Source organism: Asparagus officinalis, chromosome 6, assembly GCF_001876935.1.
Source record: "Asparagus officinalis chromosome 6, Aspof.V1, whole genome shotgun sequence".
Classification (NCBI taxonomy): domain Eukaryota; kingdom Viridiplantae; phylum Streptophyta; class Magnoliopsida; order Asparagales; family Asparagaceae; genus Asparagus; species Asparagus officinalis.
Window position 1 is genome coordinate 2,039,493 of NC_033799.1, and position 27,210 is coordinate 2,066,702.

Sequence of the window (27,210 nt, forward strand, 5' to 3'; positions counted from 1 at the left end):
CTAGAGTGTCTTGCAGAAAAGATCTCTCTACTTAAGTCACATTAGATTTGAGGGAATAATTGACCGTTTTAGCCCTCTGTTAAGCCCACCAACCTGTTTCTTAGTGGGTTTGAACCCAATGCTCACTTCAAATAAAACTCAAATCCGCTTTAGTTCTCTGGATGCAGGGGATCCCTCTACTCCTGGGGACCAGCGGATCCCAGCTCCTCTCTTCCCTCTCTTCCTCCCAATCCAAACCCTAGGGGGACAAAGACAAAATTTAGCCCTATACTGGGATCCCAAATTGAGAATTGATCTTTCAGGTTTGAGCTTTATCACTCTTTCTCTTGGATTTCATGTACAATTTTGGTTCCTTGAGCTCCTGCGCATCGATTCTTATTTAGTAGAATGACTTTCATCATTGCAAACTTTACTGGAATGCAATCTATAATCTGTGTGTTTGATCTGATGAACGGCGTGTAATTTAGTTAAAAAGTTTTTAAATTTACAAGCCCAAATTGACCCTTGTTTTTAAAGCGAAAAACCTGATATAAATGAGCCTCTTTGATCGTCAGTATCAGTCGGAGACTAAGAATTTACTTTAGCATGGACAGCAACGTGAGAGAAGTGTGAAGTTGAAGAGAACCAATACATTTAAAATGAAAGATAGGACGGTTACAAATTTAATTAGGATCGAAACCTGTCGAACTTTAGTCGGGGATGAGCATTTCTGAAGAGTTCTATGATTTCAGAGAACACAGTTGCATGTGTTTTTCTGCACTTAACTTGGTGATAGCTGTACTTACATCTTGAAGCTTTTCTAAGGTTCACCCCCATACTTATCATCAGTTGAAGCATTTACGTGTTGGTACAAAGTACAATTTTACTTCAAATACATTGAGCCATCAATTTTGGAGCTAATGGTTGCTAAATCGTATTAAATTAATAGGAAACAATGGCAGAAGTAGAACACATGGACGTTGAGAAACCGGGATGCTCTCCAAGAGTAGATATGTTTTTTGACAGTGAAAATGAGGCATATGAATTCTACCGCACGTATGCTGAAAATACAGGATTCTTCATTAGAAAATCAAGACAATGGACTACTTCCAAAAACATTATCACAAGAAGAACTTTTGTGTGCTTTAAACAAGGCTTCAAAGAGAAAAGGAAACGAGTAAAGGAGTCCTTATGCCCACGTCCTGAAATAAGAACCGGTTGTGGAGCTTGCATGACCATCAGACTCACTCCCAATGGAAGATATAAAGTAACAGAGTTTGAGTCCAGTCACAATCACATGCTCGAAACGCTATCAAGAATTAACATTATGAAGTTGAAGAGGATGAAGCGAAAACCTTGTGCCATTAGAGCTGACCTCGTGGATGAGACTGTGAATACACCAGAATTTGACACGGAGGAAGAGGCCTATGAGTTCTATAACATGTATGCTGGAAAAGTAGGATTTACTGTAAGAAAAGCGAAAACAACGGTGGGTCCTGATAACGTTGTCACAAAACGGGTATTCGTGTGTTCAAGACAAGGTTTTCCAGAGAATAGGAAGGAATGCAAGAGAGTAATTCGTCCACACACGAGAATAGGTTGTCCTGCTTGTATGATAATCAAAATAGCACCTAATGGGAAGTATCATGTATCGGTGTTTGTTACCCGACATAATCATCAGTTGGCAAGTCCTGCATCAGAGGAATTGATAATTTCCGATAGTGCTGAAGCAGATGACACATTTATTACACGGGCTTTCACTGATAACTCTTCTCAGGGAACAGACCAACCGGAAACTGATTTAGTAGTTGCTGAGGGTACTAAGATTTATCCTCAAATCGGTCATATGAAAGATGTCCAGATTGGAGATATAGGGGCTACATTGGAATATCTACAGAAAATGCAGGATAAAGACCCTTCATTCTTTTATGCTTTGCAGGTTGGTGAAAATGATGCTATGACCAACTTTTTTTGGGCAGATGCAAAGTCTGTGATGGATTTTACCTACTTTGGCGATTCGATTTGTTTGGACACAAGTTACAAAATGTTTGGCTATGGCAGGCCGCTTATACAATTCATTGGTGTGAATCACCACAATCAGGAGGTACTTTTTGGCTCAGCATTCTTATATGATGACAGTACGAAATCTTTGAAATGGTTGTTTGAGGTGTTCAGGATGGCAATGAGCAGTAAACAACCAAAAACAATATTCACTGATCGGTCTGTTGCAATTAATGAGGCATTAGCTATGGTATGGCCTAGTGCAGATCATCGGTACTGCTTATGGCAGATTTACCAAAATGCCAGCAAGAAACTAGGTCTAGCATTTCAAGGGTCAAAAACCTTATTGCTTGAATTCAGCAGATGCATCTTTGATTATCATCATGAAAGAGAATTCACTTCGGCATGGACATCAATGTTAGAAAAGTATGAACTCAAAGATAACCTATGGTTGGCTAAGCTGTTTGAGGAAAGGGAGAAGTGGGCTTTGGCTTATGGGCGGCATGCATTTCAAGCAGATTTAAAGGGCACTCAACAGAAGGAAACCTTAATTTGTGAGTTAAAGAAACATTTAAGCCTGGAAACTGATCTCTTGTGCTTTTTCGTACATTATGATAGGATATTTAATGAGCGACGACATGCTGAAATACAAAGCAATGTCCATGCCCATCCAAATAACCCGAAATTTCCTTCTGTGCGTGTACTAAAACAAGCTGCTAGCTCATATACACATGCTGCCTTTGAAATATTCGAGAAAGAATTCCACTTGTATATGGATTGAAGCTGCTAGCTCATATACACATGCTGCCTTTGAAATATTCGAGAAAGAATTCCACTTGTATATGGATTGTGTATTGTACAATTGCGGCACATGCTGCCTTTGAAATATTCGAGAAAGAATTCCACTTGTATATGGATTGTGTATTGTACAATTGCGGTGAGGTTGGCACAATGTCTGAGTACAAAGTTACTACTGAGGAAGGAGTTAAAGATCACTTTGTTAAATTCGACTCCTCAGACCTTTCTGCCTCATGCACTTGCAAAATGTTCGAGTTTGTGGGAATCCTATGTCATCATGTGTTAAAAGTACTAGATTCGAGAAATATAAAAGATTTGCCGCAACAATACATCTTGAAGAGGTGGAGGAAAGACGTCAAAGGTGGAATAAGTGGCGATCGTATGGAATTGACTGAGGATGACACTCGATCGTTTCGAGCACAAAGATATAGTCATTTGTGTCGCGTCTTTAGTATAGCTGCAGCAAGGGCTTCAAAAACTATAGATTCTTATACATTCCTTGAAAGCCAATCACATGTATTGATAGATCAGGTGGAGAAAATATTGAGCTGAGTAAAAAGATCTCTTTTCTGTGAACCATTTGATTGTACACTTTGCTTCATATTCAAATAAGTACATGGTGTTTGAGTGAAATTGCATCTCTTATGAAATGGATTATATACCATAAATTCCAATATTACATACATGACTCTAATAACAGCAAAAACGTGTATTTAACTAGTATTCTTGGGGATGAAATAGTTCATCTCAAGGGACAAGAGGAAACACCTTCGCACTTATTTTAAACAGGAACAAAGATGAAATTGATAATTACAAATTGACTTAAATCTTCATGGCTATCTCCTCCTCACACATTCCAATCATGGAGCACATCTCTGATGCTTTGAACTTCTCCAGCTTGTGCAAGATGACAGGACCATACCGATAAATCATCCGTTTGCACTGCAAATATCAAAAATAGAAATAAAAAGAATAAAAATAAAAATTTAACCAAATAACTATCTTTGATTGCCTTTTGATGGAGAAATAGACAATCTTACCTGATCTTCATCTTCATCTGCTTCTTCACAGTAGTCCAAAAGAGCCTCAACTATCTTTGACTGAAACAAATGGAAGAGATCAGGGAACTGATGAGGTCTGAGGAGAGAAGATAACATGAATCCATGGAGAAAAGATAAATTCATAGAGTTCTTAGTTTTATTTTACCCTCATTTTAGGCTGCTTCAACCTGCTAATTAGCTCCCTGACCGCCTTTTTACATACTGAGCAAACCTTCTCATTATCACGTAGCTAGAAGCATATGGATCTTTTAGTAATGTAAAAATAAAATTTTAATCGATCATGGAATACAGAAACATGCATCAAACAGGGAATAAATTTCAATAGCTACCTCGTCATCGAGCTCATTCATAACGAGGTAATTATCAATTTGAGAGTCGGATTTTGCACACAATCCTGTTCCATTACAAGGATGGCCTTCTTTGAAAAATTCTTGCAAAATTGCTCTAGCTTCATGCAGATGAGCTCCTGATTTCTTTAAACACTACAAGAAGAAAGCTGAAGAAAATTAGGAATATTACGGGACTAACTTGCATCAAAAATTTTAGAGGGATTTTTGCACCTTATCCTGTAAATCTATGGGGAGAGCAAGGCAAGCTTCAAGTGAGAGCTTATGAGCTTCATCAAACAGTTTTAAACTGTTCAGTGCTGCCTCGGCATTTCTTGAAACTGAAGATTCACCTTCAGAAGAGAGAAACACACGATCAATCTCTTTTCAATCTCAAGCTTGAACGAGGAAGGAAATGCTTTAAACATGTATACTTACTTTCATCTTTGAAAACTGGCTCGATAGTCCTGGCATGTGTAATCACCAGTGAAACGAGAAACATAACAATGCATGATACCGATATCATCTTCATCCTGTTACAAATATAGCGAGCGCAATCAGAATTCTATCAGTTTTAGCCGTTGTTTAGCGTAATATCATACTTCTTGAGAAAATAGATTGAAGGCCATTGATAATTATGTACCTGGAAGATCTTGAGGAAGCTCTGAGTGGTGTAAGAGATTTACAGAATTGGAGAGTCAGGGGAAGGGTCTAAATAAGCCCTAAAACATGCATTATTATTAACCTCGTGATTCCTTAATTTTTTTTAGTTGTTTTTTTTTTCCTTGAGAAGCATTATTGCATTGGATCCATTTTGAACAATGATATTTTCATGTATAGGCTTTGTTAGTTGCTAGTTCTTATTAGTTTTTGGGAGTTATGAAATAGTTAGCAAGTGTTAGATGCTGATTACATCCATTCATAATAGCTTTGTACTACACTAGCAGAAGCTTTATTATTATTAGCAGTTACGATTAATGAAACTGAAAGCAAGTACCAGGTTCATTGCACTCTAAAGTCAAGAGGAATGCTATGAAGAAGAGAGAGAGAGAGGGGACGAGGTTGTCCCTGCCTTGCTATAGAGAGAGTATCAAGCCCTACATTATTACTGTTGGAGAGGGACAATAATATTAAGATATGATGAATACATTGTTTATAATTGAGGTGGAGCTTCTTCAAGTGAAACTATCTGAATGACCACCGTCGACTGGATAATTGGTGCACCAAGAATAGTCTATATTTCAATCAGTTGAAAACATGAAGTCCTAAAGACGAGTCCAGACGTCGAAGATTAGGGAATTACATGAAGACTTAAAGATGAGTTCAGTTGTCGAAGATTAGGGAATTGCGGCAAACAGAAGAAGATTTGGGGTCAAACGTGCCGATTCAAGACCACTGAAAGACTGGATAATTTCCGAAATTAATAGCTCACTGCACTCAACTGATGACAGAATAGAACAAAACCTTCAACCAACAATAGATATGCAACATAATCAGCAACTCACTGAGACAGTGAAAAAAGACGAGGAGTAAACGGTAACCCTTGACATTTACTTGATGAGTGGGGAAAAAATAATACCGAAAGGTAGCATTTTACCACATGCACACACATGCATAAAACATCATATTTCGTGCAGAAATCAACCGCAACATAAACAATTTTGCTGAGGAAGAGAAATCGTTCATAGAGAATCAGCAAAAGAATCCTTGAAATCCTTCAACAGAAACTACCTAATCCTACCTACTGATGTGGATCAGAAGAATACTGGTTGATTTACAGGCAAGGAAATATGTTACATCAGAGGATTGAAATCAGATTGTTCTTGGCCAAAACAAGAATCAGCAGAAGAAGTTAGTCGCTTTTGATTCCGCGATAGAGCATCTCATTGTATCGGAGGTGAGGCTTCTGTTTTCGAGTCCTGGGCTGCATTCTGGATCACAGAACCTTGAATCCCTCAAAACTGTTCGAGTTAGCTCAAAATGGTTGTAAATGGCTTTAAGAGATCAATTGCTTTGAAATCCTCCAGGAACAAACACAGGGAATGAGTCGCCTCGTCCTTCATTTCGGCCTGCATTCTGATCCCTCTCAGTCTCCGGTCTCAATCCAGCACTCCCCTCAGTTCTCCGCCCATCTCTGGCTGCTGCACCGAGAAGAGGCCCACCAAAGAATATCGACTGCCCAGTGTACATCAACCTCTCAGGTCCAAGCACACGAGGATTCTGCCTGGGGTTTGCAACCGAATCCCTAGCAGTTTCCGCTCTGTTAGATATCGCTGGAGGCGGCACCGACACATAACGACCAGCTTCTTGGTCCCACACAACTGAAGCCCTTGGAAGAGTCCCTCGTGGACCAAGAGGTCGATCTGGGACTGAAGCCAAAGGCCGGTTGGGGACAGGGACCAGGGGGCGATGAACTGGCATCGGGTTATGGTTAGGGTTAGCATTCATGTTCAGGCTCCTAGCTGGGCTGCTGATGCTACTTGCAGTTGGTGTGTGTGTCTCATAATCCTCCCTACTTGCAAGACTCTGAGGATAAGAGTTGCGAAGGGGAGAGAGCTTCGTGTCGGTCTTTAGATCCATATGAGCCCCATAGTCCAAGCTCATGCTGCTTCTGATACTTGCGTTGTCGCTAGAGACAAAGTCAGTGGAAGCAGCGTCAGTGGGGATCTGGCGACGACCATCAATGGCGCGGAGGACCGAGGAGGAGGCACGGGCTTTTGCTGCAGCCTTGACAGCCTCGCCAGCATCAAGCTTGGCGAGCTTCCATGCACTGATCTTTACAGCCTTTTTGGCCTTGGCAGCTCGTGCTGCTTGACCGGCAGCATCAGGATCCACGGTGGAGGGAACCATTCCAGGCTCAAGATGGGGAATCACATCATCCTGTTAATTAAGTTGTGCGTTAAATGTTGTAATCAGACATGTACAGGTTTAGTATTTTATAGACATACTCCTTTTAGGACAAACATTATAAGAAAAAAATTGTCAGACAAAAGGTAGGAGAAAAATTAGTAGGACATTCTTTCGATCTTTGATTGACCGACTAAATGTCTTCGAGCAGATCACAACTACATAAAACACAGCTCCTAGGATTTATATCACGTATCGGTAAGGAGAAGTGAGAAATAATTGGACAAAAGGAACTAGAGTGAGACTAAGAAGGAAATGATAACTAGTTAATAGAAGTAAATGCAAAGATGATTCTTAATACAACTGAATGGAAGAATGGGATTCATGTGGCCGACCCCAAAAACTTGGGACCAAGGCTTTGTTGTTCTGTTGTTGTGAAGCACAGCCCCTGTTTGATAATTATTTTAAAGAAAACTAGTTATTGAAGAGTTATTGCGACACTTGCATTGAATTATCTTGAAGGACTTCTCGGTGAGCAGTTTTCAGAAGTCTTAACGTAATTATTAAGAGCCCATCAATATTTCGTAGCAAAACCATATTTTCATTAAACAGGGTGCAGGAAGTTGGTAAGAGAAATATAATGCCAATTACCTGATGATCCACGAAAACCCTTGGAGGAGTGCACCAGACACCTTTATACTGGAGACCGAGAGAGCTTCCAATACTTAGCCCTGTTGTTGCTGAATTGGTCGGTGAATATAGAGGGTTTGGACCCTCATCAGCAGATGCTGGTGGTGCCTCACTCATGGCTTTCATTGCCACAACATATTCGTAGGTTGTTATTCCCTTTTGCGCAAGGAAAAATCAGACAAATTAAGGAGCATCACTTAACAGGAATTTTGAAGTTTGTTACATATTTGGGTTCTACCTTTTTAATCAATATCATGTGGAAGAAAAATAGTTCTCCCAGTGGTATACAAGCCAGGAGGGAAACCACAGTACAAACGGCCTGCACAACTCAGTTCTATAAGAACAGAGGATAATTTACAGAAAGAAAGATAATCTATAATAAGCAGCGACTAATCATAGTAATGGACATAAAAAGAACATTGGGCATAAAACATGAGAACAAGTTTTGAGACAGACCACCACAGTAGCAAAAGGAGCACGAGAGAAACCATTTCCAAGCTTATCGACAATGCTACTTTCGGTTCCCTTCTTATCAACAAAGCAGAGCACGAAAACAGCAACACCAACTCCAAATTCAATTACGAGCTGACATATAAGTAAATTCAACGAAACAAATTTATATTAATATTCTCTCTTAAAGAACTAATAAGCAAAAGCCAGAAAGTAACTAAACAAAAATGAAGAACTGTTCTGTACCCAAATGAGACTGGCGGCCATAAGAGAGATAAACGTCACATAATTTTTCCTCCCAACACAGTTATTAAGCCACTGCTCAAAGAAGTTACATGAGAAGCCACCATACAACAAGTGACAAAATTCTTAGATCACATGTAATGTTTAAACATATGATGACACTGGTTTCTATAAATAAATTACCCGACAGTGATGATCGAATCCATCAACACATTTATCACAGCTTCTGCAGTGTTTACTGAATTTACCGACCTGCAAGGTAAAACATAGAGAAAATAAAGTAAGAATTAGATACACAAACAAGATTACTTAACTGTCAAGATAAAGTGGGAAATGATTTTTCAGATCAAGGAAACAGATATATATATTTGCATAGAATATTTCTAGATCCACATGAGGTGGTGGCAACTAAAATGGTAGCAGTGCTTTCTTGTATAAGTTTGTATCATAATCTTCATTCAAAGTCTATTAAGAGGTACTTTGTTCTATTAAAAGTAAAGGGGCTAGTGAACCAGACTAACTGCTAAAGATCACACTAACAGACTAAAAATAAAGCAGTTACCGTACAAGAATGTAAAATAACAAAGGACATAAAGGAGGTATTCAATCAAGTCATCCGAAGAATCTCAATGACACATAACTTGTTTAACTACATCAGCACAATGGTTAAGGGAATTAACGGAATGCTGGGGAATTAACATTCAATAACTTTATCCTCTAAAGTCAATTCTTTATTATTGTACGTTGAACCTGATTTCTTTGAGTGATATAAAACAGAGTCCGTGACCAATATAAGATGAAGATACTGAAGCTTAGGTTACGGATGCAAAAAAACCAACGAAATAAGAAGACCAGTAATGTTGTTTGATGCATATAGAACTCATGCAAGTAGAAAGGTAAGGTGAACATCACAATACCATTTACCCCCCCCCCCCACACACACACACCCCACCACCACCAAAAAAAAACAACAACAATTGCATTATATGATTGATTGTTATTATAAGCTGAAAATCACACAGAATGAAGAGAGTTTTCCAGAGTAATCAAAGTTGTGCATATAAGTGTGATTATCTATACCTCAGCATTGCACAATGTACAAAATAAAGCATCTTCTCTACTAGCAATGTCCTCTGTCCTGCAGTCATCTTTGACAAATATCATACATAACACTCCTCCAACCAAGCAGCAAGATGATGGCCTCTTTCTTGGAGGAGCTCTTGGTAAACCAATTACATCCTCTTTGCCTGGAACTTTTCCATCGTAATCACCATCTAGCGAGCTTCTGCACATTGAAGATGGAGAAGATTGTATACCACTTCTGTTGGTATCCAAATTAGCAGGTAGGTTTATGCTTTGTAATCTTGGGTTGCTGTTCGGTTTACTGACAATCTCATCATCGAACTTAGCCATGATTCCAATATCAGCAGGGTCAATACGTGTACATCGAATATAAAGGATAAAAACCACAAGTGCCTAAAGTTACAGAGAAAGAAGAAATAAATATATAAGTTAGAAGCATCAACAAGTTATGTCCTTCAAAATACTGAAGCAATGAAAAGTTGACATACATACCACAGGTGAATACACGCCGATAGCAACGTATTCAAAGACGTGTTTCCCAAGAAAAGGAGCAAGAAAGGCATAGAATGCAACAACCAATAGGAAGAATACTGTGATAGCAATAACCTAAAAGAGGAAAAACAACCGCGAACTGAAATTAATTTTAAACGAAGTAAACTTCAACAAATATAATTATAATACATATCAATGTTGAAGCATCAAGAAGTGCATAGAATGAGAACATTTGAAGCTACTGAATGAGAATGACCATTCAATTTTGATGTATTGACTCCAAATCAGTCCGTAAATTTTTTATCGTTAACAATTATGGTGAAATGCCATAACTTGAAGACGATGGGAAAAGTAGCTGATCTGAAAGTCCTCTTATATTTTACAGCCAAGACTTTTCGCACATAAGATTCGTTGTAGCATTAATACAGAGACAACCTCAAAAAGGAAAACATAACAAATTTGGTGATCGCCTAAAAGGGTTTTTCTGTTTGACATCAAAAGCTTGACTGATAAACATAGACACTAATGCTCTACACTAGGGAATTTATGAAGAGAAATTGAATAAGCCATGTCGTCCGAAACTATCCCAAAAAAGGACATTGCATATTTTGTGATGCTTCTAATCGCTACTCACTATCATTTTTGAGCTTAGCATGCTTAAATATCCTACAAGATTTAAACTTTGAACTAAAATTCTAAAATGAATAAGACCACGCCCCATCTCCTTACTACAGCAAAATACTTTGTGAAAGGAAATCTACACTTCGCTCCGCTTCAGTAGGCAATGAGCACACAAACAGGCCTAACCAACAGCTCAATTAATCATAATTTATAAAATAAAAGGCATAAACACGAATGAAATTCTTACAACTAAATTTTGCAGCAAGCAAATACCAAACTAAGTCGTAAATACATCATATACTCCAGCATAAAACAATGAGCCCAATCAAAATAGAGAGAACCCGGAGATCTAATACACTCAACCACAGAAAAAACCCAGAAGGGAAATCCAAATATTACCAACAATTTGTAGACAAATTCCTCAATTTCTCCAAAAACCCAGCGAAAGGCACAAACCAAAGGTTTCAGAGAGTTGAAAAATACCTGAAAAGTGTGAGCAGGGAGTTGCCATCCATGACGCCTCACCATGGCTCCTGAGTTTTTGGGGGCTTTTCGCAATTTCTCTCAGAAATCAAAAGGAAAATATCTACAGAATGGCGGAAAAAATTAGAGAAAAAAAAAAGAAAAAAGCTGCAGCCTTTTTTGTTGTTTCTCCTCTCGGAAAAAATGAGAGAGAGTTAAAGAAGCTTGCTCTCTCTCTTCTCTCGGGGGTTGGAAGCTGTTTCTCTCTCTAAAACTCACTTCTTTCTCTCTCTACAAGTAAGTGTATTTTCCTTGTGATTCTTGCATATCTTTGTACTTTCAGTGTATGAGCTTATGTGAGCGTGTTGCTTACTTGTTTATGTATATGATGACGCCGCACTGTAATAAGAGATTATTAAACGGCTAAAATAGCACTTGAATGCCTTAGGTTCACTCACTTTGCACCTATATATATTTGTTGGGTATCTACTCAAACTCTAAGTTGGGATAAAGTTTTTAATTCTTAATTTGTATAACTTCATGAGAATTAGATAATGTTAGAGATCTATCATGATTAGGAGTTTGGGTTCCATCATGATTGGGAGTTTGAATCTTATTCTAATTAGGAAGTTAGACTAGAGATAGAGTTTTGGTTTCTCTATATATATCCTTCTATTGTTAGAGAAAAAAAAAAGAGAAGAAAAAAGAAGTGTAGAGAGAGAGGGTTTGGCAGTCTTTATCCGTGTAAAAGATTGTAATTTGGAGGTGATAGTGGATTGATTTTGATCCCGTGGTTTTTCCCCGTTGAGGGTTTTCCACGTTAAATCTTGTGTGATTTTATTTGCTGCGTTTGATAGTTTTTTTGGGGGGGTTTACGTATGAGATCTAAAAATTGTTGGAACACGTGAGTGTGGAGGCCAGCGGTTCGTTTCCGCGTGAAGAGATTATTTCGGTGTGGGGACCACAAAATGTGTGAAAAAGCAAGGACACGTGAAAAAGATCCGGTTCTCTTGGATTCCGCGTGAAGAGCCTAAGAGACCAGCGGATTTTTTTTGGCTGGTCCACCCGAAAACACAGCAGATGTCTATAAAAGCCTAGTTTTTAGGGTTTTTGGATGGCGTGCCAAGTGAGGGGTGCAGAGACTCTTTTGACGGTTGCAGGCTTGTAAGAGCAGGGAGAAAACTTTGCAGCGCGAGGAGAGTTTTGTGAAGAGAGAAAAAGAATTTGGGGGCTGACCTTTTCTTGTAAAGAAAAACAAGGAGCCTATTTGAGGGTTTAGATTGTGAGAGTTGTAAACCTATTGTATTCTTTTTCTCTTTAATAGTAGATCCCCCTTCTTGCCCCGTGGACGTAGGCAGTTTGCCGAACCACGTAAAATTGATTTGTTTGAGTTTGTGGTCATTGTAATAGTTTTAGGATCCCTCGACAGGTCAGTCCTAGAACTGATGAGAGGAAGAGCCGATATCTCACTTGGTTGAGATATCCGCTTCAGATTCTTGTTTCCTTGGTGAGACGGGAATTCTTTTTGATCTTTCTCTCTTATTGTGCACCAGAAACTCTGCCGAAATTTCCGCTGCACACAACAAGTAGTATCAGAGCCCAGATTCCAGATCTAGGGTTTGGTTGGAGGAGTAGATCAATTTGGAGGCCCGTTTAGGACTTCGTTGGTGATAAAGGTGGGATCTTTTGGTAAAGACTCTATCTTTCAGTTTTGGATCTATTCTTTGTTCGTTGGTGCGTAAGATGTCGGGGAAAGAAGGTGCTTCGGGTGTCGAGGGTGGTGCTTCAGGCGCGAAGACCATTCAGAGTTTGAATATCCACTCTATGAAGATATATGTGGAGAAGTTTAATGGCACAAACAATTTTGGATTATGGAGATGCGAGGTTTTGGATGCGCTGAACGCGCAGAATTTGGAGGATACTTTGGAGTTAGATGGCAAGCCAGATGAGATTGAAGAGAATGTTTGGAAGAAGATGAATCGAACGGCGTGTGGTGTGATTAGGTCTTGTTTGACTCAAGATCTAAAATATGATGTGATGAATGAGACTTCTGCGAAGAAGATTTGGGAGATTCTCGAAAGCAAGTATTTGACCAAGAGTGTGGAAAATCGCTTGCATTTGAAGAGGAGACTTTATCGTTTCCAGTTGAAGAAGGGGACCACCATTAGAGATCACATGAACCACTACACGAAGCTTCTTGCGGATTTGGCGAACATGGATGTTATAATTGAAGATGAGGACAAGGCGTTGCTGTTGTTGAGTTCCTTGCCCGACGAGGAATATGAGACCTTCGTTCTTACTTTGATTAATGGGAAGGCATCACTTTCGTATAGTGAGGTCACTGCTGCATTGGTGAATTATCAGCTTCGGAAGAAGGATAAGGAGAATTCGACTGAGTCGGTAGCAGAGGCGTTGGTCGCAAGAGGGAAGAATCCAAACCGGAAGAATTGAAAGTCACAGTCTAGAGTAGGGCATCCTACAATTGGAAAAGATCAGTGTGCTTGGTGCAAGGAGACTGGTCATTGGAAGAAAGACTGCCCAAAGCTCGACGAATGGATGAAGAATAAACAGAAGGGAAAAGGGAAGCAACCATCATCAGAAGCAAACATCGTATTAGATGGTAATAATTCTGACTCTTCTAGTTATTCGCTTTCTATCAGTCCTACAGATAGCTATTCAGAGAAATCTGAATGGATGTTGGATAGTGGTGCGACCTATCATGTGTGCCCTAGAAGGGAATGGTTCTCCAGTTTTGAGAAGCTGGTGGATAGTGGTGTGGTGTACATGGCTGATAACCGTGCATGCCAGATCCTTGGGATAGGAAGAATTCGCATAAAGATGTTTGACGGGACTGTTAGAGAGTTAAACGATGTGAGATATGTTCCTTCTTTGAGGAAGAACTTGATCTCGATTGGAGCTTTGGTTGGAGAGGGTCTGAAGGTTCGTGTTGAGGACATGGTTCTCGAGATTGCGAGAGACTCTCGTATTTTGATGAAGGGCGTCAGGAGAAATAACCTGTATTACTTGACTGGAGGTATAGTGGCAGGTGGAGAGCTGACGACTTCTGTTGATTCGACTAGACTGCGACATTTGGGGCTTGGCCATTCCAGTATTGATTCCTCGCATAGATTGAAAGAGGGTGCAAAGACCTGCAGTTTGAAGTCCAGTGAACATGTTGATGTGAGCAAGAAGACCGAGGTGAAGTGTGGCACCTCTATTCACCGTGCTAAGGGTCGTTCTGGAGGAGTTCACGTGGATGTTTGGGGGCCTTTTCCAAGGGTATCATTGGGAGGTAATAGGCGTTTGGTTTCCTTTGTTGGTGGTTGTTCTAGGCGTGTTTGGGTTGCAATCAAATCCCCTTTGGAGAAAGTCCTAGTAGTATCCAACATATTGAAGAAGTGTGTAAGAGACAGAAAGGTGAAGGTACTCCATTCTGGTGGGAGGTACAAGATGGACCTATTTCTGTATTGGAGCCGAGCTCACGGCATTTCGAGACATTTCGTTGAAAAGGAAATCTTGGGGCAACTAAATAGGGTGACAAAATTGGAGAACCGTGCCTTGCTGGAGGAGGATCGGTGTTTGTGGTCGAGCAATGGTTTGCAGAAGAGTTTCTGGACAGAGGCTTCGATATATTTGGGTCATCCTATTAAAGAGTTGTCAACTGCTATGATTGGAGGTAAAACTTCATTAGAAGATAGGTCTGGTAGTGTCACTTTGGTTGAGGCTTCGATGAGGAAGCCAATTGACTCTCAGCAGGTGGAGAGTTTTGGACAGACCTTAGAGGTATCGCAGCGGGTGGAGAGTGATGCTACTCCACATTGGGTGGGGATTTTCCCACATACTCCAGGTCATTCTGCATTGGTTGGGATTCCAGCTGAGGTGACACAGCGTGGAAGTCATTTGGATTCGGATGCAGATGATGAGTTGGGTTTTGACAGCTGATAGATGTAGTTTGGATATGGTCATTGGTTCACCTCAGGTGGAGGTGTTTGAGGCCATTGGAGGTGCTATCAGTCGTAGACTTGATCGTGATGTTGGAGAAGGGTTGCGTACTCTTCTAGTGGATTGAGGCCTTTGGAGGCCATTTGGGTGAACTACGTTCGGCTTGATTCCTTGGGCAAGAGGATACGTAGGCAGTCTTATGATGCAGCCGGGCTGGATTTTTTTGATGGGGGTGAGATCGATTTGGTGAGTTGATACTGACATTTGGAGAGTGTTTGCATTCTCATTTGGGTTCTCGACTTGTTATGGATTGAGTCTGTTGTCGTGAATTGTTTCACGGTGTACTGGACACAACAAGTGAGGCATTTGGTTTGGTTGGTGTCGGCTCAGTTTTGGGAAAACTTCACCGAGGTGGAGAATTGTTGGAGCACGTGAAGAGATGCGTGTGGGGACCACAAAATGTGTGAAAAAGCAAGGACACGTGAAAAAGATCCGGTTCTCTTGGATTCCGCGTGAAGAGCCTAAGAGACCAGCGGATTTTTTTTTTGGCTGGTCCACCCGAAAACACAGCAGATGTCTATAAAAGCCTAGTTTCTAGGGTTTTTGGATGGCGTGCCAAGTGAGGGGTGCAGAGACTCTTTTGACGGCTGCAGGCTTGTAAGAGCAGGGAGAAAACTTTGCAGCGCGAGGAGAGTTTTGTGAAGAGAGAAAAAGAATTTGGGGGCTGACCTTTTCTTGTGAAGAAAAGCAAGGAGCCTATTTGAGGGTTTAGATTGTGAGAGTTGTAAACCTAGTAGATCTCCCCCTCCTTGCCCCGTGGACGTAGGCAGTTTGCCGAACCACGTAAAATTGATTTGTTTGAGTTTGTGGTCATTGTAATAGTTTTAGGATCACTCGACAGGTCAGTCCTAGAACTGATGAGAGGAAGAGCCGATATCTCACTTGGTTGAGATATCCGCTTCAGATTCTTGTTTCCTTGGTGAGACAGGAATTCTTTTTGATCTTTCTCTCTTATTGTGCACCAGAAACTCTGCCTAAATTTCCACTGCGCACAACAATATCATCTCTCGTCCAATCATCTCAAGGACCTTTGATTTGTCCAGCTTCCTCATCACTTCACTCCCGGGATTAGCTAACACAAGCTAATTACATGATTAAAGTTAGAGCATATTGATTAGTTACCCATAAATTGATAATTTCAATCTCGTAAATTACAAAAGACAATTACAGTTACATATACAATTATTTTGTTTTTCACTACTGTAGTCTGGGGTCGAATTTTGGCAAGAGCGAATTTGCAGTCAAATTGAGTACGTGCAACCCTTTTCGTAAAGGGTTTTTAAATATTACTGCCCCATCTCTTTCAAATTTCAAAATTAGTCTCCTAAAGCTCTCATATTAGTTTGAAATTAGTCCCTCAAATCTTTAGGTGTCTTGACAATAGTCTCTCTATTTAGCAACGGACGAAAATTGGAGAAATATTTCAGTCTTCGTTAAACATTTTGGAATGTGATATCAGTTTTATTTCACGAGGGGAAAATTTATTTCACGAGGGCAATTTTAGTAAAGAGTACCCATTTCTGGTTAACTACTGGTTCAGTTGTTGTTAATAATTTGTATGATAATGTAACCACCAAGACAATAATTTCATACCCTTAAAAAGGTGTAGGGGTCTAATTTGAAAACCCTATAAAGATTTGATGGTTAATTAAAAGTTTTTGACATTAAATCCAAAGGTTATAATTCATACCTGAAGCCCTCTTCTCTCAACACTCTTCCTTAAATCCTCGAGCATGTTAATTCCGCTAGCGTCAATGCTGGTCACAGCTTCAAAAATAAATAAATGAATACATTAGGCTCATGTAGCTCGTGTGACTAATTAACATAGTAACAGTGTTCACAGGTGTGAAAGTCTTACTTACCACTCATGTCTAAAATCACATAATTCAGGCTAATTTTCTCCCCCTTTGCTCTCACCATACTTTCCTCCTCTTCATCAATGTATCGCGATATCCTAAAATCCAAATAATAATAGAGTCTCATATAAATATGTGGCAAGTGTAAATGTGCATATATGTATCCTAATTGTATCTAGGGGTTCATTGAGGATATAAATATAACCTTGTAGCATCGTTTGTTTTGAACTTACCATCCCTCTACTTTTATTGTTGCGTATAGACCCCCCTATTGAAATACCCCTTGAAGGAAAAAAGAGGTAGACAAATTTTGTTTAAAATGTCTATATATGTACAAAAGTAAAACTAGAGGAGTAGTAAGTTCAAAACAACGATATTACGAGACATATATCTGCAACTAACACTTGTATCTAAAGTAGCTCGCCTCTCTTTCAAGTAGCTAGCATTAGTGAAAAATATCGGAGCATCAATTTGGAGTATGAACACTTTTGATACACTCTGAGCTATTGGATATTGATCCATCCTTCGATAGACCGCGGAGTTCGGTATGTTCCCTAGAACACTAGTTCTAGGCCTCGCGACGAACAATAAAACCCTAAGTATCGAGATTGCAACCTACAACGATGCAATATATTTGATTAGGAACAAAAAAGAGAAATCGATTGTAAACTTCGTTTCCGCGTGAAGAGATTATTTCGGTGTGGGGACCACAAAATGTGTGAAAAAGCAAGGACACGTGAAAAAGATCCGGTTCTCTTGGATTCCGCGTGAAGAGCCTAAGAGACCAGCGGATTTTTTTTTTGGCTGGTCCACCCGAAAACACAGCAGATGTCTATAAAAGCCTAGTTTCTAGGGTTTTTGGATGGCGTGCCAAGTGAGGGGTGCAGAGACTCTTTTGACGGCTGCAGGCTTGTAAGAGCAGGGAGAAAACTTTGCAGCGCGAGGAGAGTTTTGTGAAGAGAGAAAAAGAATTTGGGGGCTGACCTTTTCTTGTGAAGAAAAGCAAGGAGCCTATTTGAGGGTTTAGATTGTGAGAGTTGTAAACCTATTGTATTCTTTTTCTCTTTAATAGTAGATCCCCGTGGACGTAGGCAGTTTGCCGAACCACGTAAAATTGATTTGTTTGAGTTTGTGGTCATTGTAATAGTTTTAGGATCACTCGACAGGTCAGTCCTAGAACTGATGAGAGGAAGAGCCGATATCTCACTTGGTTGAGATATCCGCTTCAGATTCTTGTTTCCTTGGTGAGACAGGAATTCTTTTTGATCTTTCTCTCTTATTGTGCACCAGAAACTCTGCCGAAATTTCCGCTGCGCACAACAAAAATCCCTACAATATTCACTAGTTTTTCGCAACGTCTTTGTACTCTTAAGTTGTTTAAAATTTGCAAATTAGTACCCTGAATGATCTCATATGAAGTTCAGATGAAAATTTTTATGCTTGCATGATAGAGGGTGCTAGTATGTTTTTATACAACTTATGGTGTATAAACGTCATGGAAAACAAATGAGGTATATCTAGGTATAAAGTGAGTGAAATCACTAGAAATTGTTCAGTATATCATGTTTATAGGAGAACTAGTCATCAATGATAATAAATTAGTTAAATTAATTAATGATCTTAAGAACACGTCCTAAATACTGAAGAATCTTAGAAAAATGCTGGTTTTCAACGGCAAGAGATGTAACATCAAGATATGGTGTTAGGTATATAATCCCTTTGTTATCCTATGTTTTAACATTTTGTTAAGATGACAAGGTTACTTTTCTTTTTTTTCCCCCTAAAACTTAGTATATATAAAGTCAATCAAGTTGTCGTAGACTGTTTGGCTGTTGTGAAGGATAGAGAACCATGAGCTTATAATTACTTCATTACATTATTCAACATTCTAATTATAAATATTTCAACATGTAACACCTAAGATATATGTGGTGCCAAGAAGAGTAGGAAAAGGTCAATATATAACAACTATCCAATATTCAAATAAGAGTCAATCAAGTGTAAATATTATGGTAAACAAAATAGCACATTGCTTCAAATTAGTCTTAAGAATCCTTTGCTTTCATAATCATCCTCTCTTTTTGTTATTTTACTGCTCTATACATGCAGCTCTTTTTACTTTAGGAGCTTATATATTACAAGATGAAAAGTAATTTCTAAAAAAAAAATCATTTTTAAGGAAAAATTAAAAAGATATGACAAGGGCCTGGATGCTAAACATCCTTAATTTAAAACAAGAACAGTTAACTGAAATTCTAAATGCGTAGCCTTAAGACATTGCAATCAAGTTAATTTGTGAATGAGAATGATTTTCTTTATTGTATGAATAGGCCTTCAATCTAAATATGAACTGTCTCTTGAACTTTTCTTGAATTTAAAATAATTATGTCCCAGTCCAATCCATTAGTACCCTACCTAACCCTTAATGGCTGTTGGAGTGTTGTCTTCCATGCCTTAACCAAATATGCATAATGTTTTGGTAGATCAAGCTCAGAAAGATAATAATATTTGCATTTTCTAGATTACACTCATGTTTCAGGTTGATTTTACTTTAAAAATATTATAAGAAACATTTTCTTATATTTCGGCAGAAAACTACAAGATTATTTATCAAGCTTATTCATGAAAACAGGGAAATTCTACAGTGGCCTCCACAGTTTACAGCATATAATGCCTTTTGCGGGATCATGCATCATAACTTAGTACTATTCTACAATTTCAGCATACTTTATGTGCTCTGCTGGTAATAATTGAAATATTCTTGCATGGGTTAGGTTATCGTATATGGCCAGCTGTTAACTGTGGGCCCACAATTACTTTCCAGCCCTGCCACATAAAGCCATATAAATCATATCCTATACCGCCTACGGTTGAGTAGATATTATCTTCATACCAACCACAGATCTAAAAAACAAGTAGAATAAAATAAAAAACAAGTAGAATAAAATACACACACACATACATTATAACCATTATGATGCCAACTTTCATAACAAACCGAGCAAATAAACAAACCAAATGTATGAAGTCCCCAAACCCCAGGCCACATATTCAAAGAGGAAAAGACGTTTTAGTCATCAAACTCAAAGTTCTTATATAGATATTTTTGTATATAGATAAAAGTAACTCTATAGCTAGAGAAAGTCTTCACAGCTTCCATTGATCGTCTTCTTCTCTCTAGGAGCTCTGTGATCTGTTTTTAAAAATAAAAATAAAAATCTAAGCATCATCAGAGATCAAAGTCAATTGCTCAGTACATAGAAGAAAGGTTAACAAGTTATATGTCTTGGTTGCACGATAGCCAATGTGCTCACATTGAATGAGGTGAGAGAGAGAGAGAGAGAGAGAGGTAGAGAACCATCTCATATTTATTACACTTGGTGCCTGAAATGAGCATCCAAAGTTAATTAGCTATATGTCCTTGTTTATTCTTGATCACACTGCTGCTCATAGGATCCTTGTGAGGGTTGGTACTTTGAGATTCACAGGCTTCTTTCAGTGTGCATAAATGGTTCTCGTAGGGGTTAATAGGGGACAGATCCCATGTTTTGAACTTACTACCCTCTAATTTGTTTTGTTGCGATTTCCCCCCCTCTCTTTTACCTTTCGAGGGTCTACGTCAAAAAATAAAACTCTTTCTCTTGCGGTAAAAGAGTCAAAAAAATTCCACTCGGGTGTCTACTTGCAACGATAAACAAGACGGGTAGTAAGTCCAAAACATCAATATTACGGGGTCTATCAGTGAGTAACGTTGTTCAAAAGTGATTGTACATGTCTAGTGTTCTTTCATTCACAAGATAATTGTGAAACAAAATACATAAATGTTTTATGCGATACATTGTTGACGACAAACAAGTGCAGTGCAGAAACAAAATAAATAATCAAAACAAGCACATATTCTGAAAATTTGAAATTTAAATGTCTAGCGTTGTTTATTATATATACAGGTCAGTCAATATGATCCGATTTCAACCTAATTCGAGATACAAATTGCATAAATTTGATATTTAAATTTCACAGTCTTAGCCTATTCTGAAAATAGAGCTAAGCTCTGAACTGATTGCATTTGCTTACTAGTGGAGCAATCATAGCTCTCTTTTAGTTTTGTTATTATTCAACTGAATCTACGTGGTCTAATTCCAACCCGATTTTGAACTATATATGATTGCATAATTTGGGCCTACTTTTGAAGTTTGCTTACCAGAGCTGAAGCCCACTTCCCTGCAGGCTGTCCTCCTGCAGGTTCGGCTGCATGGGCTGCAGCCGAAAGGTGTGCAGCTGGGGTGCAAGCTGCAGCACATTCCTTGGCCCTTCTTCTTGATACAGATTCCCGAAATGCTCCAGCATCGCAATCTCCCCAACTTTATGATCAGTTGCAGTTTGATGCTCCATCGATGCCTGATGCTCGGATAACTAATCATATACATCCATAAAAATTACATTCAATAAGTTTGAGCGGACCAATATGAAAGAAAATCTAATGTTTGCTACTTACTGCACGATACAGATACGTGTTTTGATCTTCCAAGAGGTGCTCCTGCAGTTTCAATGGTTTAAAAGACTAATTTGAAAATATAAAATTTTAGGGACTAATATCTTAAAAAAAACCTTTTGGTAGTCTGGTGTTTACAAGTTTTTACCTTGCGACGCAAATTATCTAGTTGCTGATGCATCAGTTGATGCTGTTAAGATACAAGTAGAGTTAGAGAGAGAAACTGCTATAATTACGTCTAGTTCAGGTTCAGATGCATCAAATCGATGTATATACCTTTCTGGTTCGAACTTTGTTAAGCGAGTACTCTAATTGATCTTCAAGTTGGTTCAGGTCATTTATATACCTTTCTGGTTCGAACTTTGTTAAGCGAGTACTCTAATTGATCTTCAAGTTGGTTCAGGTCATTAAGAGTTAAAGTGTTCGAACTTTGTTAAGCGAGTACTCTAATTGATCTTCAAGTTGGTTCAGGTCATTAAGAGTTAAAGTGGTTAAGTCCTCACCATTGAACTTCCTCATACTTGCTTGGAGCTTGTCAGCTTCATTTCTCATCCTTGTAATCTCCAAGAACAATTGCTAACAAGAAAGGGGGTAAGTTGATTAAAAAAATTAAAGGAAATAATTTGATGATGATTACAGAGTTCTACCTGATGATGAGTCTCAATATCATCGAAACGAACGTTGGTGGCTCTCTGGTATCGCTCGATAATGTGATGCATGCTGTAGAATTTTTAAAGTTAAGAAGTATACTAATAAACTCTAATTTCCGCTCTAACAATGAAACAAACGTTTAAGCTATAAGGTTAAAGATGGAACTATCTCATTAATTATGATGAATCAAACATGAATAAAAGAACTCTTTGGTTTTCATTTAGGCATATAAGAAATAATTCATCTAATTAAGTGATGCGCCATTTTACTTATTTATGCATATTTTCATAAGATCTAAGCGAAATGAAACTGAGAGTTGCAAGTTTACAGTAACATGCAGGTCTATGTTGCAGGATGTGCGTTGGAGGAAAAAAAACTGATACGAAACTAGGATAGACATTGTCATATATCATGAGTTTAATGTGATTATTAACAATATTCACGATACTATTGTGTTAGTTACATTATGATATGTGAGAAAATAACTTGATGCCATATTTAAGAAAGTATTTCAAAGAGAAAGAGTTTCTCGAATCTCAAGTTCAATAGTACCGGGGATTTTCTTGAAAGAAAGGAGGATGGGGATGATTTTCTTCCCAAAAAATTCACGAAGCATAGGTTTAAATTATGATAACTGTAATAATAATCCAATTGTTGTAAGCAAGAATACAGTTAAACATATGATAACTAAACTTTGTAAAATTGTCATGAATTCCTCTGGAAAGTTGTGATATATATTATACAGGTATCTGTGCACATAATAAAGATAAATTACATATATAGTAATTAGGTCACTCGTTATTGTATATGCACATTATATTATCGAATTAAGATGTACTATATGTAATTAAATTGGAGATGGTACACCGAAAATAACAAGTTAGAATGTTAGTTACTTATTAAGTAATTGAATATTAGTGTAGCATGTTCATACTTCTTTTGTTCACTTTTTATTTCAGTCTTATTACTTCCCCTGGAATAAAAATGGTATATAACCATACAAAAAATAGACATCACTAATGAAACATCATGACACAAAGCAAAACAGCTCAAGCAGTTGGTGTTTAAGGAACGACTGAAATGATATACTATCAGCTATTAATAGTAATTAAAACATTTGAAGACATATTAAACTAACTTAATCTTCACTCTGCTAGGAGAATAAAACATAACTTTATTCTCACAGCACAAATATGCTTTTTTGACGAGTAGGGGGGAAATAACTATTTAAATACAACTTCAGTGTTTGGTGATATGATGATAATAGGTAATGCCACTAAACCACCTATTTTCCATAGTAGCTATGCATAAAAAATTAATGGAAGATTTTTGCTCCCGTTATTTTCAATAATCGTTGCATTGATTTTTAATAGAAGCTTTATTTCGCTACATTTCGGACACAAATATCTTTCCCTTTCTAAAATTAATATGAGAGTCTTAGAAAATGGTACGATGCTGAAATTAAAGAAAGAAGCTCAAATGTGCTTCAAAATTTCTCATTATAGACAGAGGATATCAGAGAATGTTTATAAACTTCTGATCTTGATTTACATGCACATGACTTTTGAATTCTTTTTAAGTAGGGAATATCATAAATTCTGATTATGTTTGAAGGGGGAAAAAATGAATTGAGTTCTGATGAATAATTAACATTTCTGACTTGCATAACTCAAGTCATTTCTCCAAAGTTCCTAAGATTAATTAATTAATGGTAAGCATGCCTTAATTTGTTGAAGGCCATACATGAGGCATGAAAAACACAATTCCAAGGAGCACTGTAGTCAACCATGCAGTCTTGCAGTTAGTATGAGTAATACAAACACAAGAAAGTAATCATTATAAGGATCAGGAAAAAAGTGGAGCGAGAAAGAGAGAGAGAGCAAATAATGATATCTATCATAAATTTAAAGTGAAAATACAAACACACATCATATGCATGAAGAGTGAAAAAAAATCATATGTTAATGTAAAATTTCCAGATACATAAAATTTTACAAATCTTGAAATTGCTAATAGTTAGGACTTGAAATGCAAATTGGTAAACTGGAAAACAAAATCAGAATATAGTTTGGAGTTAAGAAGAACATATAATCTTGAAAATGTAATTAAATTATGATCATTGTTATCTATTCAAATATATACATACATGCATAACGCATAGTATCGATGCTTTTTTTCCCATCTAAACTTTACTTATAATCACAAAAAAAGTAAAAGTAAAGGCCAAATACAAACCTTAAAGGTGGATTGCAGTACTCAAACATCTTGCCACTGCTTGAGAAGACAATAACCCCAACCTGAGCATCGCAGAGAATTGCAAGCTCATGGGCTTTCTTCAAGAGCCCTCCTCTTCTCTTTGAGAAGGTAACTTGTCTGTTTGTGGGGTTCTCAATCTTCTTGATCTCTATCTTTCCTCGACCCATAGATGCTGATAGGCTGCTTTTCTCTCTTTTTATCGGAGAAAATAAAATTTAACAGAAGAAAGTTTCATCGCAATTAAGCTTTAAAACAAGAAAAGAAACATACGAGAAAATTATAATTGAATTGTGAATAGATGCAGCGAGTGCTACATTAACTTTATTTAGTTGTTGAAAGGAAGAAACTAAGAGATCACAAAAGTTTCTAGTTAAATGCTAACATGAGATAGCAGAGATTGAATGGAAAAGAAGAGTAACATGAGGTTTTCAATCAGATTTAGAAAATATTAAATTGGGATCTGTTTATATAAAGAATTAGTACAAACTGAATGCTGTCATCAGAAATAGAAAAAAACGAAAAATGGTTTAAAGTATGAAAATGATGCAATATTTCTTACCTTCATTCATTTCCATTCTAAAAAAAAATATGGTGGAAGAAAATTAAGGAATGCAAAAGAGAGGAGAGGAAGTTGTGTTACCTTCTGTACTTTTACTTGCTTGAAGAGGAGAGAATAGAGAGGAAGATGTACAGAGGTTGAGTTATGGAGTCTATGTTGGCCTTAGCTATAGCTTTATAAAGTAAAAGAGAAAAATATCACATTTTCCAAATATAAGTCCATTATTTCAAACAAACTACAAAATGCACTTGTCATTAGACCATTATAAAAAGATTACACTATGCCCTTGTGTACTAATACATGTACATGCATTAAATTATCTTTTTCTTAGTTTGCATGTTTGCTTTGCATCATTGCATGGATGTGCATATATACGATGTATATAAATGATAAAAAAGAACATTAATTAGTGGATATATAGTGTGAACCCTAGAGATTATATGTACTCATGCATGAAAGCTAGAGAGAGAGAGAGAGAGAGATGATTTTTGCTATTCAAAACAAAGTGGGAGAAAAGGGAATATATTCTACAATTGATGAGATTGTGGCAATTATAGTTAATTCCTTGAAACTCCAAGGCCTGTTTGCATGCTTCATGGAGTGCAAAGGAAAGAGAGTTGCTGTGGACTGCTAACCGCCCCTGACCCATTGGCTCTCGCAAGTTTCCTGGTTTTTCCTTTTTATAGGAACACTTGCAGCTCCTAGGATGCTTATGGCTTTTACCATAACAAGAAAAAAATAAAACCCTAGGACCCATTTTGAAGGGGACAGAGAGTCATTAACAAAACAAGAACATTGACACATGGGAGATGTGAACAATATATTTTACATAGACTAAAACATGTGACCAAGAATGAGGACCAAAATCATATGCCATTTGATTTTTGAGCCACTTCTATATGATTCATGCAGTGGAAATCATAAGTTAGCAGATGGGTTGTTCCTTGTTTGGTTAGTAAAAGGAAGGATGTCAGACGTCACTCATAGCTCTTACCTGTCCAACTTCAATGAATCAAGCGACCCAAGTTTTTTTCAGAAACCCTAGAAATTGAACTAGGATTTCCAAATGCTACCTGTAGCCACCTCCAATGAAAACACAAATGATTCTACTTAAGCTACAGCAGTAAACATTAGAAGATATACTTAGCTAGACAGCATTAATCATGTCCTAATTATTAGCCCAGCTAATACCTGCACACCATAGAGAGCTTTGCCTATTAATGTACTTTAGCTAACAAATATTTCAAACTTTTTACATGAAATTTTATCGATAAGTATTCATGTTTACCTCAAAAATAGATCTAAAAACACTTCATGGAATGTAGCATGTGAGACATTAGTAATGCTTTAATTTAGATCTTGAGTTTGTCTCCCAATTTTAGTATTGTCAGTAAAAGAGCTAGTAGCATTCTTATATTAAAGCAAGTTAGTACCTAGTATTCATGACATGTAATCTATTTTAAAGATGGTTTCACTTGTTTCTACCAAAGGGGCTTAGCGGCTAACACGTATATATAGCTAGAAGAAAACTTGGAAGATTTCTACGAGATGTGCATGCAGGCTTTATTTAATCGTTTGCTTATGTGCTATTGTTAGTTCTCCTTGTCTTTGTTCTCTAACATGCACTTACTAATACAATCCCTAATTATCTATAGTATATTTTATATAAGACAATATGGCTAGCTCTCGTTGCTTATTTGTAGGAAAGAAGATAGAAATTCATAATGAAGGCATTGGAGACTTTAGGTCCTAATTAATTTAAAGTAGACAAATTAAGTGATCATGTACAATTTATTAATTTTATTATACAATTGGGAACTCCTGTTGGTCTACAAGAGCTGAACTTCGATATATCATATCATAGTGAAACTCTCAAAACTATACATACCCTACAATTAAAATAAAAAACTTAAACAAGAAATGATTACATCATGAGAATAAAGAGGACAGACAAACTGGGCAAGATCTTCTAATAACTTGGTAAACCAATTAATAGTTCTTCTAGTTTATAAGTAGCCAATATTGGAATTTTAAAAACCTGAACTCATGACAACTTATATCTGCTCTGTAATGAAGGCTACAGCTTATAGAGTCTGAAACTATATATGCAGGTGAAAGTTACGATTATATCATTCATCAATATTCAATTGAAATTGTATAATTATTAATCAAGCAAAATTGTAGTAAATATGTTGGCTTCTCAAAGAAATAACATGTCAACTTCTTGTTTTATATATAGTTGCTACTTAGGAGTTAATTGTCTGTATAAAGTTGCATTTGAATTTTCACCAACAATGTGGAATTTAATTATGTCTCTCTCAGAAAAATGAGGATAATGTGT

General features: G+C 37.6%; 5 protein-coding genes across 7 annotated transcripts; 1 reads left to right on the plus strand and 4 right to left on the minus strand.

The window, feature by feature from the left end:
* Positions 159-3,411, plus strand: LOC109845252 (protein FAR1-RELATED SEQUENCE 7-like). Of its 2 annotated transcripts, XM_020414485.1 has the most exons (4): positions 159-302; positions 929-2,725; positions 2,796-2,822; positions 2,893-3,411. In XM_020414485.1, the coding sequence occupies exons 2-4, from the start codon at positions 935-937 to the stop codon at positions 3,328-3,330; spliced, it is 2,256 nt and encodes a 751-aa protein (XP_020270074.1). In that variant the 5' UTR covers positions 159-302; positions 929-934; the 3' UTR covers positions 3,331-3,411. The 2 variants fall into 2 exon arrangements, with proteins under 2 accessions (XP_020270074.1, XP_020270075.1); XM_020414486.1 differs by lacking the exon at positions 2,796-2,822 and having other exon boundaries at positions 929-2,711; positions 2,852-3,411.
* Positions 3,328-4,870, minus strand: LOC109845255. The gene is made up of 7 exons (XM_020414490.1): positions 4,809-4,870; positions 4,604-4,698; positions 4,400-4,518; positions 4,169-4,321; positions 3,985-4,068; positions 3,819-3,878; positions 3,328-3,720 (listed from the first exon to the last, which is right to left on the minus strand). The coding sequence occupies exons 2-7, from the start codon at positions 4,695-4,697 to the stop codon at positions 3,601-3,603; spliced, it is 630 nt and encodes a 209-aa protein (XP_020270079.1). The 5' UTR covers position 4,698; positions 4,809-4,870; the 3' UTR covers positions 3,328-3,600.
* On the minus strand, positions 5,696-11,179 carry LOC109845253 (probable protein S-acyltransferase 19). Its single transcript, XM_020414487.1, has 9 exons — positions 11,075-11,179; positions 9,971-10,084; positions 9,476-9,871; positions 8,579-8,647; positions 8,399-8,470; positions 8,159-8,287; positions 7,941-8,021; positions 7,664-7,858; positions 5,696-7,045 (listed from the first exon to the last, which is right to left on the minus strand). Exons 1-9 carry the CDS (start codon positions 11,117-11,119, stop codon positions 6,170-6,172), a joined length of 1,977 nt encoding a protein of 658 aa, XP_020270076.1. The 5' UTR covers positions 11,120-11,179; the 3' UTR covers positions 5,696-6,169.
* On the minus strand, positions 16,030-17,516 carry LOC109844711 (sulfate transporter 3.2-like). The gene is made up of 4 exons (XM_020413824.1): positions 17,336-17,516; positions 16,918-17,009; positions 16,746-16,822; positions 16,030-16,137 (listed from the first exon to the last, which is right to left on the minus strand). Exons 1-4 carry the CDS (start codon positions 17,431-17,433, stop codon positions 16,030-16,032), a joined length of 375 nt encoding a protein of 124 aa, XP_020269413.1. The 5' UTR covers positions 17,434-17,516.
* Positions 19,897-25,053, minus strand: LOC109845254 (MADS-box protein AeAP3-2-like). Of its 2 annotated transcripts, XM_020414489.1 has the most exons (9): positions 24,951-25,053; positions 24,290-24,502; positions 22,051-22,123; positions 21,859-21,979; positions 21,680-21,720; positions 21,552-21,593; positions 21,407-21,448; positions 21,113-21,324; positions 19,897-20,104 (listed from the first exon to the last, which is right to left on the minus strand). In XM_020414489.1, coding segments are annotated over exons 2-9 (720 nt in total). In that variant the 5' UTR covers positions 24,478-24,502; positions 24,951-25,053; the 3' UTR covers positions 19,897-20,103. The 2 variants fall into 2 exon arrangements, with proteins under 2 accessions (XP_020270078.1, XP_020270077.1); XM_020414488.1 differs by lacking the exon at positions 19,897-20,104 and having other exon boundaries at positions 21,109-21,324.